Below are 17,744 nucleotides of genomic sequence, written 5' to 3' on the forward strand. Positions count from 1 at the left end.
CACCTTGTTCCCTTTCTTGACACTACCACCACCACCACCACTATGGGTTGTGACAATGATTAAGGGCCCTGAATAGAAATGGCACTTCCAAACGTTCTCTCTGCTCTGCTTGAAATGCTTTCTCTGAGCACGAGACCTTCCTCTCCCTCCGCCGCCTCCTCCCATTTTCGGACTCTGCATGCTGCCGCTGCTATGCTATGCTATGCTAAACTCTCCAAAAATGGAAGAGAGCCTTCAAATTTGTTTTTGAGAAAAGTGTAATTATCAACTAACTGCGGTTGAGCACTTGTATTTATTTCCACCATTGCGGCCTATCTAAAGCTAATACTCTCTGTCACCCTCCTGTTTATCATATTGTTTTTCACTACAACTCCCTCAACACCTTTTCACTCCTACAGCTTGAATTAAATCACTCTAAGTAATGTATCCAAAATTATGTGAATAAAGGAGGCACAATTATAACTGTCTTTTTCAGTTTCTGCCCTTGCAGTTGGGGATGATAGTTTTCCTTAATGTAGTTCTTTGTTTCCATACGTAAATTACCACAAGATTATAAAATACAGCAGAATTTTATCCTAATTTTCACACATGGTATGTAATACTGAACAATTTCTATAGATGTAAAAAAAATCAAAGCACATACATGGAGGAGCAAATGTGTCCATGAAGAATTGCATTCTTTATTTTTTTAGGTTAAATAGATGCACACATTTTCTTTGTTTATACTTTATACACATAGATGTTGATAATACAAAGACACACAAAAGAAAAATAAAATATTTGGAATCAAATCTAATTTCGTTTAGTATCTCCTATGTAAATCAACTGATAATGGCCATCAATCTACACATGCAATTCACCCACATATACTAAAAATTGTCATCACACAGAGCATAACTAACTTCTCAAGAGTTTGGTTCTTCCTCAGCTGCATGCGGGAAAAATTTGAGTGCCAAGCAAGATTCTCAGGGTACCAAGGCAATGGTCTAATAGCATCTTCTTCGCCATTAGTGACCTTAAAAGAATAAAAGGCAAGAGAAAGAAAACAGTGTCACAATAACAGCCAACAGTAGTGGCAATATCATTTCTGTATTACAGATAAAAATTTAATTACATGACTTAACCTCAGATTGAAGAGATTTCATAAACTCATTCTCTAACTGTGATCGGATGTCATCACAGAACTGGCTACTGCAAAAACAAAGAGTACAACTCAGTCAAATTAATGTCAATGGAATCTTCAGAAATCAATGATGATAAAAAATAGCTCTTTTGATGCATAGAAAAGGGGAAAAATATTATCAAACCATTTGCAATGAATATCAAATCAGAAAGCTATTCTAGTTTAAATTTTTTTTTTTTATTGATTCTTTAATCTTTATCTTCTACACTAAACAATAAAAGGAATGCTCAACAATCCATAAGCTATTCATGGTGTGATGGCAAGAGACCTCTGCCCTAGTGACATGTCAGGGGTTTGAGGTCTGAGTAATGCTGCCTACCAACCACATCTTCCAAGCCTTGAAACACGTAAGGCCTTGTACACTATGAACAACCTTTTTTTTTTTTTGTATTTCTTTTAAATGGGAGGGCCATATCCTTCTCTTCTTCTTCTTTTTATAACGTAGGGAACCTTTCTAAAAAAAAGTCCTATGGACTCACTTCTAGCCAATAAAACCTATGCGCAAATGACCCGACCCACCAGAACCCAGTCACCCCTGACGGGCTAAGCAGCTTATGCTCATGCAAGGAGCAAAATGAGAGTGCCACATCTTTTCACCTAAAATTTAATTCCCACATTGAAAGGTTTAAACGAATGTTGATTGCTTACATTCTACCCCCCTCCTAGTTAGTAGTTTGAAGTACTTGGCAAACACCCTTTTCTACATTTCAATTCTTTCGACTATAACAAATGCATATAAGAGCACAACCAAACGTACACGGCAACTCCCATCTCTATATATGCAATAAAAATCCATTTCAAAGACCATTAAATAGTAGAACAAGAGCATCAAAAAGCACCAAATGAACATTACCTCGAATTGATTCTGAAAGCAGCAGGCAATGGTTTTCGAAGCACTTCCATAAATGAATCCCACTCTTCTTCGGACACTATCCCTTGCCCCTACCATTACCAAAAATATATAAAAACAAATTCATAAGTAAATCAATGAAATGCCATACTGTACCATACACACAACCTGTTTGAGTAAATGAAAGTTTGAAACTGAATTCAATTTCCATATAATACCTTATAGTATTCATCGAAAGCTGCGTTTTGAGTGGCGAAGGGCTGCCAATGCGGATCCCTATTATCATTTCCATTGTTGTTGTTGTCTTCAGAGGAAGGATCGGACTTGGGGCGCTTCCAAACGTTCTCTCTGCTCTGCTTGAAATGCTTTCTCTGAGTACGAGATCGTCCTCTCCCTCCGCCGCCGCCTCCCATTTTCGGACTCTGCGCGCCGCCGCTGCAATGCTATTTCTAAACTGTCCGAAAATGGAAGAGCGCCTTCAAATTCGTTTTTGAGAAAAGTGTAAATTTATTCCGCTTTATGTGTGGGCATGAGTTTTTGGGTCAAACGTGAGAGAAATTTTTTGTAAATGACAAACCCTAACCCAGTCCATGTTATGTTAGTGACTGAGACGATGTTCTTTTGGGCTTATTCATCAATGCCACTAATCAGCCCATTTGTCTTCTTTTTCTTTTTTTTTTGTTTTAAGAAGAAGGCCCAACTTTGTTGGTAGGAATAGTATGTGTGTATATATATATATATAGTGCAGTATATATAATAAAAATTGGGCTTAGAAATTGTGATTGTGCTAATTGGCTGTACCAAATTACAAAAAATGTATTGAAGTTGTGTTGTGCCAAGAAGAAGGATAATAAATGTATTGAATCGATTCTTTTTAGTGAATAGATCCAATCGCAACTTTGAATTTGGAAGAGATCAAATAGGAAATGATGCTCTAAATCATAGAACTATAATGAAATATACGATCAACCAACATTTATCAAATTTGAAAAAGAGCCAGTTGGTAGGAATGCTATATATATATATATCTATCACATCATATATAATATATAATAAAAATTGGATTTAGAAACTATGGTTGTGCCAAATTGCAATAAAATATATAGAAGGTGTTGTGCAAAGTTACTATGCCAATTTGTAGAAATTTTATGTATAGAACAAAAAATTAAATATTATCCCCGATGTATATCACTCTATTCTACTTTTTATGTTCTCATGCCATAAAACTACTAATACTTTGGGAAATCTAATACCATGCAACTACTAATACTTATAGGAAAATTAATAAGTTTGAACATCTAGACCTATCTTTTGTAACGTATAAAGATGCGCATAAAACATAAAAAATAAATAAAGGAGAAGATGAATTCGATCACAATTGAAATACTAATCTCATCAAATACAACTTCCAAAACTAATTAGATAAAGCCTAAGAAGAGAAGATGAATTTGATCACAATTAAAATACTAGTCCTCATCAAACACCACTTCCAAAACTAATTAGATAAAAACTAAGAAGAGAAGATGAATTTGATCACAACTAAAAAACTAGTCCTCATCAAACACCACTTCCAAAACTAATTACATAAAAACTAAGAAGAGAAGATGAATTTGATCACAATTGAAACACTAATCCTCATCAAATACCACTTCCAAATATTAATGTTTTAGATATTATATATTGACTTCTTTTTCAAACTAAGCCCCTCTCTATGTTTAAAAAAACAATTTCTCTCTCCAATAAGTGGCTTGACATGGAAGCCATCACCACCACCACCGTTGACCTATAAGCAAGTATTTTTTTTACACTTTACATACACTTGATTTGTCTTTCAAATATGCATACCGTTAGTTTGGTTGTGTATACTATAATCATTTGCAATATATATATATATATATATATATATATATATATATATATATATCGCTAAATAATTGAACAATGCTGCATTAACAAGCGTTGCAAGATTAAAATGAAAATTCATTATGAATTCACAATGATTAGATCTGTAGTTTTAACCAACAAAAGATAAAGAAATACAATTCTTGCAACATATCATATAAGCAATGAACAATTGAAGGTAACTAATATGGTCATACATTTATTTTACATAATAAATTTGTATCGAATTACAAACTCATCTGCTTCAATTGTGTACATTTATTTTGATAATAAATTTGTTTCCAAGTAAAACTAATCTTCTTGAATTATGAATACTTGGATAAACTAGGATGCTATTGTTGTTGCAGATTTGCAAAAATGTGATATATATAATAGGTACTACCAAAACAAAAACAAAAAAAACAAAAAAACCTCCATTCAAGAAACTGATCTCCAGGCAAGTCTTTTTAGATGGAAAAGACCTACAAATGACCCAAAAAAAAAAACACTATTCAAGAATCGAATATTTGTGCAAGAGATCATATAACAATAAACATATATGAAGGTAATGAATATGGTCATATATTTATTTTATAATATTTTTTACTTTCAACTACAAACTCATCTACTTTTTCTTTTTCTTTTTTGAAAGCAAAACGTGAATTCATTCATCATTCAAAAAACTAGCATCCAAGTACAAGGCTTCAAGGGCTGGAGGTGGGGATTCCTCAAGCCATACAAGTTCATCATCTAAGTGACTAGCAAAACGTGCAAGGCTATAAGTCACGGAATTGGCACTTCTCTTAACACATCCAATAATGCAGCTTCTAAACCCAGCAGCTAGCGAGCGAATATTGTCGTATATGTGTCCTAGCCGTGATCTATCCAACCATGGAGAAGTAACAGCATTCATCACCGCTGCATTATCCCCTTCAATCACCAAGTTTGTGAACACCGCGTCCATGGCAAACTCAACCGCTTTCTGACACGCTAACGCCCCTGCTTCTTCACTGTTTGCCACTACCGGACCACGAGCTGACAGGCCAGCCATCACTTCTCCCAAGCTATTCCTCACGATAACTCCCACCCCGGATGATCTTGTACCATCAAAGACCGCCGCATCAAAGTTAATTTTATACACTGAACCTGTGGGAAGTCTCCAAACTTGCACCAATCCCGGGTTTGTCGAAACAGCCAACTGAGCCTGCGATCCCTTGAATTCATCCACATACTCCCTTGTGTGTTTGTTCAAGAGTGTTGGGTTCTGTATTTTACCTCTATGCAGCACCGAGTTGCGTTGATTCCAGATAACCCAACACTAAACCCAAAATAATTCTTGTTCTTCATTGGACAGATTAATGATAACCTCCACCACCAGCTGCATAAAGTCCGTTTGCCCGGTTCTAGCTTTCTGCAACCTCCTCAAACTCCCAACCCATACATCTTGCACCACCCTGCATTGCCATAGAACATGAAGAACAGACTCCGAGTTCCCTTTACAACACTCACAACCATCATCCATTATTACCCTGCGCCTAGTCAGATTCTCCCGAGTTGGTAGCACATTTTGGCAAGCCCTCCACCCAAAGACTTTTATTTTGTTTGGGAGATGTAGCTTCCACAAGTGCCTCCAAACCAGGCTTCCATATGCTTCCCTAAAGCACTCCTCCATACCAGCCTCTTGTCTTTCTATTCCTCTAGCAATGTGATACCCTGATCTGACAGTATATTCTCCATCTTTTAAGTGCAACCACATGAGCAGATTAGCTGCATTTCTATGGCTCAATGGCATGCTTAAAATTGCTTTAGCATCCTCCATATGAAAATTAGCTTCAATCATCTTGCTCCTCCAATCAATAAGATTAGCCACTCTCCATTCCCACACCTCATCCAATGGTGGGTAAAGAACCTTATTTATTGGGTGATTAAGTAACCATTTATCCTTGGTGACCCGTATGGACGTCCCATCTCCAACTCGCCAACAACACCCATGTTTTAGGATAGGTTGAGCAGCCATTAAACTCTTCCATACATAAGAGCTATTAGGCACATCTGAAGCTTCAAGGAAGCTACACCGTGGGAAGTAACGTGCTTTAAAGCACTCATATAGCAAAGAACCTTGGTCTTGGAGCATTTTCTACCCTTGTTTTGCTAGCTTTGCAAGGTTGAAATTTGTCAAATCTCTGAAACCCATCCCACCTTCCTTTTTAGGTTTAGATAATGCACTCCAACTCTTCCAATGAATTTTCTTATCATCTCTAACCTGACCCCACCAAAACCTAGCACACATTGCATTAAATTCATTGCGAAGCTTGACCGGTAAAAGGAATACTCCCATTGTATAAGTAGGGATTGATTGGGCAACCACTTTAATCAATACTTCCTTAACAGCTCTAGAGAGTAATTTTCCTTTCCAACCTTGAATCTTCTTCCAAACTCTATCCTTCAAGAAGGAAAAAGTCTGATATTTTACCCTTCCAACCAAAGTAGGCAATCCCAAATAAGACTCGAACCGCTCAACCTCCTTTACCCTCAACTCCCTCTTTATTTGTTCTCTTACCTCATCCTTCGTGTTATTGCTAAAGAAGAATGAGGATTTCTCAAAATTGATACATTGCCCAGAAGTGGCTGCATATAACTGAAGAGCATCTGAAATACACCTCACATCATCCTGGTTGGCCTGACAAAACAGTAAGGAATCATCAGCAAATAAAAGGTGGGATATGGTTGGAGTTCTCCAACAAATAGAGACCCCATGAAGTCGTCCCTCTTCTTCTGCTCTATCCAGTAGTGCTGTAAACCCCTCAGCACATAAAAGGAACAAGTAGGGTGAAATGGGATCTCCTTGCTGCAGACCTCGTATTGGGATGATATTTCCATAAGCTTTGCCATTGATGAGAACTGAGAAGGATGATGAAGATACACAACACATCACCCTGTCAATCCACACCTTTGGAAAGCCTAACCTGAGCATAATGTTCTTGAGAAAATCCCACTCAACCCGGTCATAAGCTTTGTTAATATCCAGCTTCAGTGCCAGGGATCCTTTCTTTCCTGATTTCTTGCAGTGCATAAAATGGAGTGTCTCGTATGCAACAAGCACATTATCTATAATAAGGCAACTCGAGACAAAAGCACTCTATGAAGGAGAAATCAACTGGGAAAGTATCTGTTTAAGCCTGTTAGCCATCACTTTGGACATAATCTTATAAATAACATTATATAGGCTAATGGGTCTATAATCCGACATTTTTTCAGGAGACTTAACTTTTGGAATGAGAACAATATGAGTGTAATTTATATTAGAATTCATGTTACCAAAATTTAAAAAGTTTAACACAGCAGCAATCACATCATCACTAACCACATGCCAAAATTTCTGATAAAAAAAAGCATTCATATCATCGGGTCCCGGTGCTTTTGTTGGCCCCATTTGGAACAATGCCATTCTTTACTTCTTCAGCACTATACTCCCTGGACAGTACTTCTTGCATTTTTGAGGTCACCTTGTGTTGCACTGCACTGAGGCATTCTTCCATCCTGTCACATGAACCTGATTTAAAAATATTCTCAAAATATTCTGTCGCCACTCCAGCAATGTCTTCAATTTCTTCCACCCAATTATTTTGGTGATCTCTAACACCCTTTATCATGTTCCTCCGCCGCCTCTGTGAGGCCTTAGAGTGAAAAAATTTGGTGTTTTTATCCCCATGCTTCAGCCATGATATCCGAGATCGTTGGGCCCAATAAATTTCTTGTTTGGGAAGTAAATCATCAAGTTTCTTACTTGCTTCCAACAAGGTTGAACCGTTCTCCACCATTGCCTCCCTCCTACTGCGCTTCTCAACTTGCTTTTGGAGCTTTTTTATTTCTTCAGTGGCTGGTTGTGTTTTTAATGCTCCCCAAGCTGCCAAGTTCGCTCCACACTTGTTTATCTTCTCCTTTGTTCTATTAAGACTCGAGAGAGCACTTCCAACATTACCCCACGATTCTTGTACCGTTTTTTCACAATCCTCCCAAAGCAACCACGACTCTTCAAACCAGAAACCACGAGAGTTTCTATGCTGCTTCCTCCTCCCCATACTAGTATGTAATAACAACGGTCTATAATCAGAAGCATGAGAGTAGAGGTGTGTCACCGTGCTTGCACGGAATTTTTCTCTCCACCCTAAATTAGCTACAGCTCGGTATAATTTCATCCTTGTATTTGCATCACCTGGACGTTTATTATTCCATGTAAAAGGGTTTCCAGCAAACCCCAAATCTGCCAAGTTACACTCATCCAAGGCTAACCTAAACTCATCCATCTGATTGAACTGGGGTGGGAACCTGCTTTGCTTTTCATTAGAGTGAAGAATAGCGTTAAAATTGCCGATACAACACCAAGGCCCACTAACAAAAGTTGAGAGGTGGGATAACAGTGCCCATGACTTCTTTTTCTGGCTTGCCTCTGGCCACCCATAGAAGCAGGTCAGCCACCATTCAAACCCATCGTCTTCCACTACTTTCACTAGTATGTGATGATTCGTGTAATTCACAATAGCCAACTGAACCTGTGTCTTCCATAATAAAGCTAACCCATCACCACTGTTTGGTTTCTTCACTATAAGCTTATTCTGAAACGGAAGTTCTCTACACTTTTCATTAAAACTATCCTTATCTAACCGTGTCTCCATTAAGAAGCACACGGTGGGAACTTGCTCCCTCACCAGATTGTGAAGGCTACAAACTATTCAAGAGTTCCCAAACCCTTGGTAGTTCCAAGCTAGTAGCCTCATTGTGTTCGGCCGGGGTGTTCCAACACCCCTGCCATTTCATTGTTTTGAGCTTCATTCTGAGTCCTGCTTCTCTTCTTCTCCCTGCTTTCAGTTCCTAGTACAGCCACGGCTTCCTCACATGGCGTTGTTTTTTTTCCCAACGTCAGTTTTGTGGCTGCACAATTTGAATTCTTCGGCCCACAATCCATCTGTGCTACTCTTGTCCATGTGGGCTTTGTTTTAATTTCTGTCAGCCCATTTCCCGCATGCTCTTTAGTTACCACGTGCATAGAACGTGACATATTTAAGTTGGCTTCCACAAGCTTCGGTTCAACACAAACAGGTATGTTGACAAGATCTGACTCAGATCCAGCTGTAGTTGTAATCGATATAGGAGCGTGCATGCTTTCCATAACCGAACCTTCCGTTACGCTATCCACTCCCACAAACTCATCTACTTTGATTGCGTACATTTATTATTTAATAAATTTGTTGTGACATACAAATGAAGGTAATAAACTTAGTTATACGCCACAAACGATGCCATCAAATGACAAAGGTTGGTAAGTTACTAAAATGTAATCATACACAACTTAAATTTCCCTTTTTTCCAATCTTCCCCTTCTTCATTTATTTATTAGTTCATTTTATTCTACTATTTTGTGTCAAGCATTCTATACTCTTTATGGAAAATAAATTCTAGATAATATTAGATGACATAATGAAATCTTAGAACATATTTAAAATAAATAAATAAATAAATAAGACAAGTGCTTATAAAGAATTGCTTAAATTGAATATCAATAGAAAATATTTTATACATTGTCAAGTGTCAACAATGTGCTAATGAAGATCTGCAAATGACTTCAAGTTGCAACACTAACCACATCAATAATACAACAAGAAGTAAGAATCAAATACTAAAGTTTATATTTCTAGTAATCAATTTTTTCTTATATTTATAAAGTGTTGAAATGGGCCGTGTGTATGACTTTAATTGCCAAGCCCAAGTCAACGTAAATAGAATCCTAGTTGTAAAAGGAATGCTCCAGCCGACTTTGACATATATATATATATATATATATAGGTTTTGACAAGCAAAATGTGTAGCCGTGAGATTAAAAAGGAGTAATTCCAATTAACCCAGTTAGTAGCCGCATGAGAGAAAATAGAGAAAAGAGAGGCAGCCAGTTTCTATTCTGATTTTTTCTGTGAGAGAGTGCTAGGGTGTAATTGGGATTTGGGTTTCTTGAGAGTGTTCTTGTGCACTATTGTATTCTCCCTGATAATAGTGAAATCCCTGCAACTCCGTGGACGTAGGCAAATTGCCGAACCACGTAAATATTGTCTTGTGCGTGTGATTATTTTCTTTGACGTGTGTTTTCTCTATTTGTTTTGTTTCTCACAGGTTGGGATTTTGGTTAAATTCCCTACAACTGGTATCAGAGCCTAGGGTTAGGTTTGAGTGGGAGCAATGGCAGAGGAAGCAGGAAAGGCGTCTGGAATAGAAAAGTTTGATGGCACAGACTTCGCGTATTGGAGGATGCAGATTGAAGATTATCTCTATGGGAGGAAATTGCATCTGCCTCTTTTGGGAACAAAACCTGAGGCTATGAAGGCTGAGGAATGGGCTCTTCTTGACAGACAGGTACTAGGAGTTATCAGGTTAACTCTGTCTAGGTCTGTTGCACACAATGTTGTAAAAGAAAAGACCACAACAGATCTGATGAAGGCTTTGTCTGGTATGTATGAAAAGCCGTCAGCAAACAATAAGGTGCACTTGATGAAGAAACTGTTCAATCTGAAGATGGCAAAGAATGCATCAGTAGCACAACATCTGAATGAATTTAATACTATCACAAATCAATTGTCGTCTGTAGAAATTGATTTTGATGATGAGATTCGTGCTCTGATCGTCTTGGCTTCTTTGCCAAACAGTTGGGAGGCAATGAGGATGGCAGTAAGCAATTCTACAGGAAAGGAAAAACTCAAGTACAATGATATACAAGATTTAATTCTAGCTGAGGAGATTCGCAGAAGAGATGCAGGTGAATCCTCAGGATCTGGTTCTGCCCTAAACCTTGAGACAAGAGGCAGAGGTAATAACAGAAATTCAAATCGGGGCAGATCAAAATCCAGAAATTCTAATCGGAACAGAAGTAAATCTAGATCAGGCCAACAAGTACAATGCTGGAATTGTGGGAAAACAGGTCACTTTAAGAATCAATGCAAAGGTCCTAAGAAGAAGAATGAAGATGATTCTGCTAATGCTGTAACAGAAGAGGTACAGGATGCATTACTTCTTGCAGTAGATAGTCCACTTGATGATTGGGTTTTGGATTCAGGAGTTTTGTTTCATACCACTCCACACCGAGAAATCATACAGAATTATGTTGCAGGTGATTTTGGTAAGGTGTATTTGGCTGATGGTTCAGCCTTGGATGTTGTGGGTATGGGAGATGTTCGGATATTGTTGCCCAATGGGTCTGTTTGGTTACTGGAGAAGATTCGACATATTCCTGACCTGAGGAGGAACCTGATTTCTGTTGGACAACTTGATGATGAAGGACATGCAATACTATTTGTTGGTGGTACTTGGAAGGTTACAAAGGGAGCTAGGGTATTGGCTCGTGGAAAGAAAACTGGTACTCTGTACATGACCTCAAGTCCAAGAGACACAATTGCAGTTGCTGATGCAAGTACTGATACAAGCCTATGGCACCGAAGACTTGGTCACATGAGTGAGAAAGGGATGAAGATGCTGTTGTCAAAAGGAAAATTACCAGAATTGAAGTTCATTGATTTTGACATGTGTGAAAGTTGCATTTTAGGAAAGCAGAAAAATGTGAGCTTCTTGAAAACTGGCAGAACACCGAAGGCTGAAAAATTGGAGTTAGTACACACTGATTTGTGGGGGCCTTCTCCGATTGCATCCCTTGGAGGTTCAAGGTATTACATCACTTTCATTGATGACTCAAGTAGAAAGGTATGAGTTTATTTTCTGAAAAATAAATCAGATGTATTTGAAACCTTTAAGAAGTGGAAGGCCATGGTTGAGACAGAAACAGGTTTGAAAGTAAAATGTTTGAGGTCAGATAATGGAGGAGAGTACATAGATGGAGGGTTCAGTGAGTATTGTGCTGCACAGGGAATTAGGATGGAGAAGACCATTCCTGGGACACCACAGCAGAATGGTGTGGCTGAGCGCATGAATAGAACTCTCAATGAGCGTGCTAGGAGTATGAGGTTGCATGCTGGACTACCAAAAACTTTTTAGGCTGATGCTGTTAGCACTGCAGCTTACCTGATAAATCGAGGACCTTCAGTTCCCATGGAGTTCAGACTTCCTGAGGAGGTTTGGAGCGGTAAAGAGGTAAAGTTTGCACACTTAAAAGTTTTTGGTTGTGTTTCTTATGTTCATATTGATTCTGATGCTCGTAGTAAACTTGATGCAAAGTCTAAAATATGTTTTTTCATTGGCTATGGTGATGAGAAATTTGGCTATAGGTTTTGGGATGAACAAAACAGGAAAATCATCAGAAGTAGAAATGTGATATTTAATGAACAGGTTATGTACAAGGACAGGTCAACTGTAGTGTCAGATGTTACAAGGATAGATCAAAAGAAATCTGAGTTTGTCAACTTAGATGAATTGACTGAAGGTACTGTCCAGAAAATGGGTGAAGAAGATAAGGAGAATGTAAATTCACAAGTAAATCTGAGTACACCTGTAGCTGAAGTCCGCAGATCTTCCAGAAACATTAGACCTCCACAGCGTTATTCACCCACTCTAAATTATCTCTTGTTGACTGATGGTGGTGAGCCAGAGTGTTATGATGAAGCCTTGCAAGATGAAAACTCAAGCAAGTGGGAGTTAGCCATGAAGGATGAGATGGATTCCTTGTTGGGGAATCAAACATGGGAACTAACTGAATTGCCAGTAGGAAAGAAGACTTTGCACAACAAGTGGGTATACAGAATAAAGATTGAGCATGATGGTAGCAAACGTTACAAGGCCAGATTAGTTGTTAAAGGGTTCCAGCAGAAGGAAGGCATTGACTACACAGAGATATTTTCTCCAGTTGTGAAGATGTCAACAATCAGACTAGTACTGGGAATGGTGGCTGTAGAAAACCTACATCTTGAGCAATTAGATGTGAAGACAGCATTCCTTCATGGTGACTTGGAGGAAGACCTTTACATGATTCAGCCAGAAGGGTTCATTGCTCAAGGGCAAGAGAATTTAGTATGCAAACTGAGAAAGAGCTTGTATGGCCTAAAACAAGCTCCTAGACAGTGGTACAAGAAATTTGACAGTTTTATGCACATAATTGGGTTCAAGAGATGTGAAGCTGATCACTGTTGCTATGTTAAGTTTTTTGACAATTCTTACATCATATTACTGTTGTATGTGGATGATATGCTTATTGCAGGGTCTAGCATTGAGGAGATAAATAATCTGAAGAAGCAATTGTCCAAACAGTTTGCAATGAAGGATTTGGGAGCTGCAAAGCAAATCCTTGGTATGAGAATCATTAGAGACAAGGCTAATGGTATATTGAAGCTTTCACAGTCAGAGTATGTGAAGAAAGTTCTCAGCAGGTTCAACATGAATGAAGCTAAACCAGTGAGCGCACCCTTGGGTAGTCATTTCAAACTAAGCAAAGAACAATCACCGAAGACAGAAGAAGAAAGGGACCACATGAGCAAGGTGCCCTATGCCTCAGCTATTGGCAGCTTGATGTATGCTATGGTGTGTACAAGCACTACAACAAAATGTACTTTCAGTGACGAAAAAATTCGTCACTAAAAGTCCAGTTTTTCGTCACTAAGAACCTTTAGTGACGAAATCGGACTTTTAGTGACGAAATTCGTTTCGTCGCTGTAGCCCCGTCGCTAAAAGTCCTGGCGACGAAAAATTTCGTCACTAAAAGTCCGATTTGTTTAAAAAAGAAAAAAGCTTTTAGCGACGAAATCATTTCGTCGCTAAATGTTTTCCTCGCTAAAAACAATATTTAGTGACGAAAATTTTTCATCACTAAAAACCATTTCAGTTTATTAAATCATATTTAGTGACGAATAATTTCATCACTAAAACTACTTTCGGGTACATATAGTGACGAAAAAATTCGTCACTAAAACTATTTTTAAAAAAATCCAGGCACATATAGCGACGAAAATTTTCGTCACTAAAACCATTTCTTACAAAATTGTACTACATTTAGTGACGAAATATTTCGTCACTAAAACAATTTTTTGTTGCTATATTTGTGACGAAAAAATTCGTCGCTAAAACTTATTTTCTGTTTTTATTATTTTCATGGCTTTGATATTAACTTGTAACCTGTCATTACATTATTAAAATCTTACATTTGATTAACACATTTATTTCAACAACACATTTATAAAAAATCGATCTATACATTCCACAAGTTAAAATTAAAATAAGTATCTAATTCAAACTCCTTCCATACAATAATTGTTTGTAACACATACAATAACTTAAGATGTTTTATAACAATACAAAAAATGTAGCATAATATAATTAGAATCAACGGTAGATGTCTCCATATGTCTTCAAATAATGCCAAAAGTAAATCCCCTAAAGCCACCAATAAGAAATCTGCACAAATTTAAAAACACTACTACATTAAAATCGTAAAGTAAAAACATTAAATATGTTATAAAAAACATTTCTAACAATGCATTTCTAAAGGAACACAATTGCTACTAATCAACAGGTTTCATTCACATTTGCAAGAAATTAAAAACACTCCCAATATGAATTTAAACCACCTTATAACATCATGCAAGCCACCCGCTTGCTCCAACACAACAACCCATCACAAAACCAATTTCCAACATCACAAGTATAGTGCTTACAAATATTGAAATCAAATAAAGGAACACAATTGCTACTAATCAACAAGTTTCATTCACATTTGCAAGAAATTAAAAACACTCCCAATATGAATTTAAACCACCTTATAACACCATGCAAGCCACCCGCTTGCTCCAACACAACAACCCATCACAAAATCAATTTCTAACATCACAAGTATATATAGAGTTTTATAAGTTTTTATCTAGAATATACTTACTTTGCTCAAGTTAAGTTTACAACTTTCAGAAAAAATCCAAAGTTAACTTGTGTTCTTCACCTTGTTCGTCACAATCCCAATGATCAAATGGCAGTCATCAACACATTCTATGTATCAATAGGATTTCACCCGCATGCAACACATAGAACAATGAAGCTTTACCTCTTAATGGAGACAATGCAAGAATTTCAATAAAAAGATGACTCTCAATCTAGAATACCATAGATTTACATAATAAATAATAAGTAGATAATTGACATAAAGTCATTAGAATTAGGCAAATCACAACCAGCATTGAGAAAAAGAAGGAAACACAATGTTATAGTAAATAAAGATGTTAAAGTACCCTATCAAGAAGTCTTTCACTGCTTAGGTGTTAAACACATAGAGCATACCTCAAGATATATAGCACCCCGGTCACTCCATGTCATATGGATGCAAGATCTTCCAAGAGCTGCAAACCAAGCATCATCTCTCCTATTTAAAGAAAATTCCATGAAACAATAAGCCATAGTAACTCAAGTATACATTAGTTACAAAAAGGCATAATACAACATAATGTGGATAAGTAAACAAGTAGACCAAGAAGATATAATCACGTACATAGAAGACCATCAAAAGCACGAACAAGGAGCGTTTTGATTTAAGTTGAAGATATTGCAAGAAAATAAAGGATTGAGGCCGAGAAAAATAGACATACTACATTTACTCAAATTAGAGTTGCACATGATCTAATACAAACAAATTCAATTCAATTTTGTCCCATGTAGACTAAGAAATCTTATATTCACCAGATCAATTATTTATCTCCAGTCATCAACAACAACTAGCTGAGGGAAACTCATTCATTTACAAAGAATGTTATTTGTCCAACAAAGCTGCATAGATTTTAAAAATGTTGTAAGGCTCTATATGACTCCTTTCGCATCACTTAAGTGTCTATGCAAGCACCTGGCTCACCTTTGACAGCTCTGAAATAGACACAATTTAATATAGATATCACGTTTAACCTTATTACAATCAATATGGTAGTTAGTGTTATAGGAAACCAGTGAAAAGCCAGAGGTGGGGGCATCCTCCAAAACAAGTGGGTCTACACGAAAAAGTGTTCATATATATATATATATATATATATATACATGTTTTATAGAAACATTTCCTATGAAATGCTTCATATATAGCCAAGAGTCTATATAGCACATATCTTATGAAAACATTTTATGAAATGCATGGCCTTATGAAGAGACCAAGTGTTCATATATGTATGAGTTTTATAAAAAAAAAAATCCTATGAAATATATTATTGGCGTTTAAGGTGTAGCAAAGTGTATGAAATGAATGGCCTTACAGACTTAGCCAAGTGCCCACACACATCTCTTATGGGAACATTTTATGAAATACATGCCCTTAAAGGCTTAGCCAGGTGTATAAAATGCTTGAGCTGAAAGGCTTGGTCAAATGTATGAGCTTAAAGGGCTTATCCAAGTGTATGAAATGCTTACCCTTTAAACTTTAAAGTGTAAGAAATGCATGACAAAAGGCTTGGACAAATTTATGAGCTTAAAGGGCTTAGCCAAGTGTATGAAATGCATGGCTTTAAAGGCTTAATTACATGAATGTTTGCAAATATTTATAAACTATGGATGAAACAAAAATCAAGCCAAATCATAAAATAAATAAGTTTCTACAAATGTTACAGATACCAAACATCACAATCTGAATAGGAACCAAGTAAAATACTATAAAGTCTATAATAGCATTTTGGCTTTAAGACTTTACTTTCATTTCATTTCAGACCAAAAGAATATCTCTAGATTGGTGATGAAATAAACTCATTGATCCAAACTAAAAAATAAATAAAAACAAATAAATAAAAAAATAAACTCATTGAATATGAAATAAATAAATCCAAACTAATCATTGACAAACAAAAAAATAAAAATAAAAAACCTTACCGGATCCAGATCATCGCGAATGGTCCAAATCGGTGGTGAAGAATTCGTCGCGAAGGGTCCAAAACGGCGTCGAATGGGTTTGAATCGTCGAGAATGGTCAAGAATGGGTTCGAATCGGCGACGGTGGGAGCTAAAATAAAACTTCAAAACTGTTGCGAATGGGTCCAAATCGGTGACGAATGGTTTCGAATCGGCGACGAATGGGTTCAAATCGTCGAGAATCGGTGACGAATCAATTGAAATAACACTTCAAAACCGTCGAGAATCGTCGAAAATGGGTCGAGAGCTGAAACAACACTTCAAAACCGTCTTGAATCGTCGAGAACCGTTGAGAATGGAGTTTGAATCGTCGAGAATGGGTCAGGAGCTGAAACAACACTTCAAACCGTCGAGAATGGGTCGAGAACCATTAAGAATGGAGTTTGAATCGTCGAGAATGGAGTTTGAATCGTTGAGAATGGAGGTTGAATCGTTGAGAATGGGTTGGCGTTCAGCGACGAATGGTTTGGCTTTTGACGAATGGTTCGGCGCTGAAATAAAATGGCTTTTGGCTTTTGGCTGAAATAAAAGAGACGAATGGGTTTAAATAGTCAGGTCTTTAGCGACGAAAATTTTCCGTCGCTAATGCCTACTTTGTCGTCGCAAAAGGTATATGGTTTTTAAGTTTTTATACTTTTAGTGACGAATTATGAATTTCGTCACTAAAAACATATAAGTGCAAAAATATTTTTATTTTTAGTGACGAATATTTTTCGTCGCTAATTCTTCCTTATAGCAACGAAAGGATTTTCGTCACTAAAAAGCCCAGGCTTTGTTAAGATTTTTAGAGACGAAATTCATATTTCGTCACTAAAGCATACTTTTAGTAATGAATTATGAATTTCGTCACTAAAAACATATAAGTGCAAAAATATTTTTATTTTTAGTGACGAATATTTTTCGTCGCTAATTCTTCCTTATAGCGACGAAAGGATTTTCGTCACTAAAGAGCCCAGGCTTTGTTAAGATTTTTAGAGA

General features: G+C 37.0%; 1 protein-coding gene and 1 long non-coding RNA gene across 3 annotated transcripts in view; both read right to left on the bottom strand.

The window, feature by feature from the left end:
* Positions 1 to 17,744, bottom strand: part of LOC126732420 (uncharacterized) — an 84,223-nt gene that overhangs the window by 12,515 nt on the left and 53,964 nt on the right. The window contains exons 1-4 of one of the 2 annotated variants that reach the window (XM_050435265.1): positions 2,252 to 2,573; positions 2,037 to 2,125; positions 1,125 to 1,191; positions 903 to 1,015 (exon numbers count right to left, since the gene is read on the bottom strand). The exons of the other annotated variant lie outside the window; for it this stretch is intronic. Coding sequence (XP_050291222.1) covers positions 903 to 1,015; positions 1,125 to 1,191; positions 2,037 to 2,125; positions 2,252 to 2,446 — 464 coding nt within the window. The 5' untranslated portion in view covers positions 2,447 to 2,573. Of the gene's footprint in view, positions 1 to 902; positions 1,016 to 1,124; positions 1,192 to 2,036; positions 2,126 to 2,251; positions 2,574 to 17,744 lie in introns of those variants that run through there. 2 annotated transcript variants of the gene reach the window in all.
* On the bottom strand, positions 14,105 to 17,271 carry LOC126732424 (uncharacterized). Its single transcript, XR_007659472.1, has 3 exons — positions 16,728 to 17,271; positions 15,168 to 15,249; positions 14,105 to 14,294 (listed from the first exon to the last, which is right to left on the bottom strand). It is a non-coding gene; the product is annotated as an uncharacterized LOC126732424 (long non-coding RNA).

Source organism: Quercus robur, chromosome 6 (genome assembly GCF_932294415.1).
Source record: "Quercus robur chromosome 6, dhQueRobu3.1, whole genome shotgun sequence".
NCBI classification, from domain to species: domain Eukaryota; kingdom Viridiplantae; phylum Streptophyta; class Magnoliopsida; order Fagales; family Fagaceae; genus Quercus; species Quercus robur.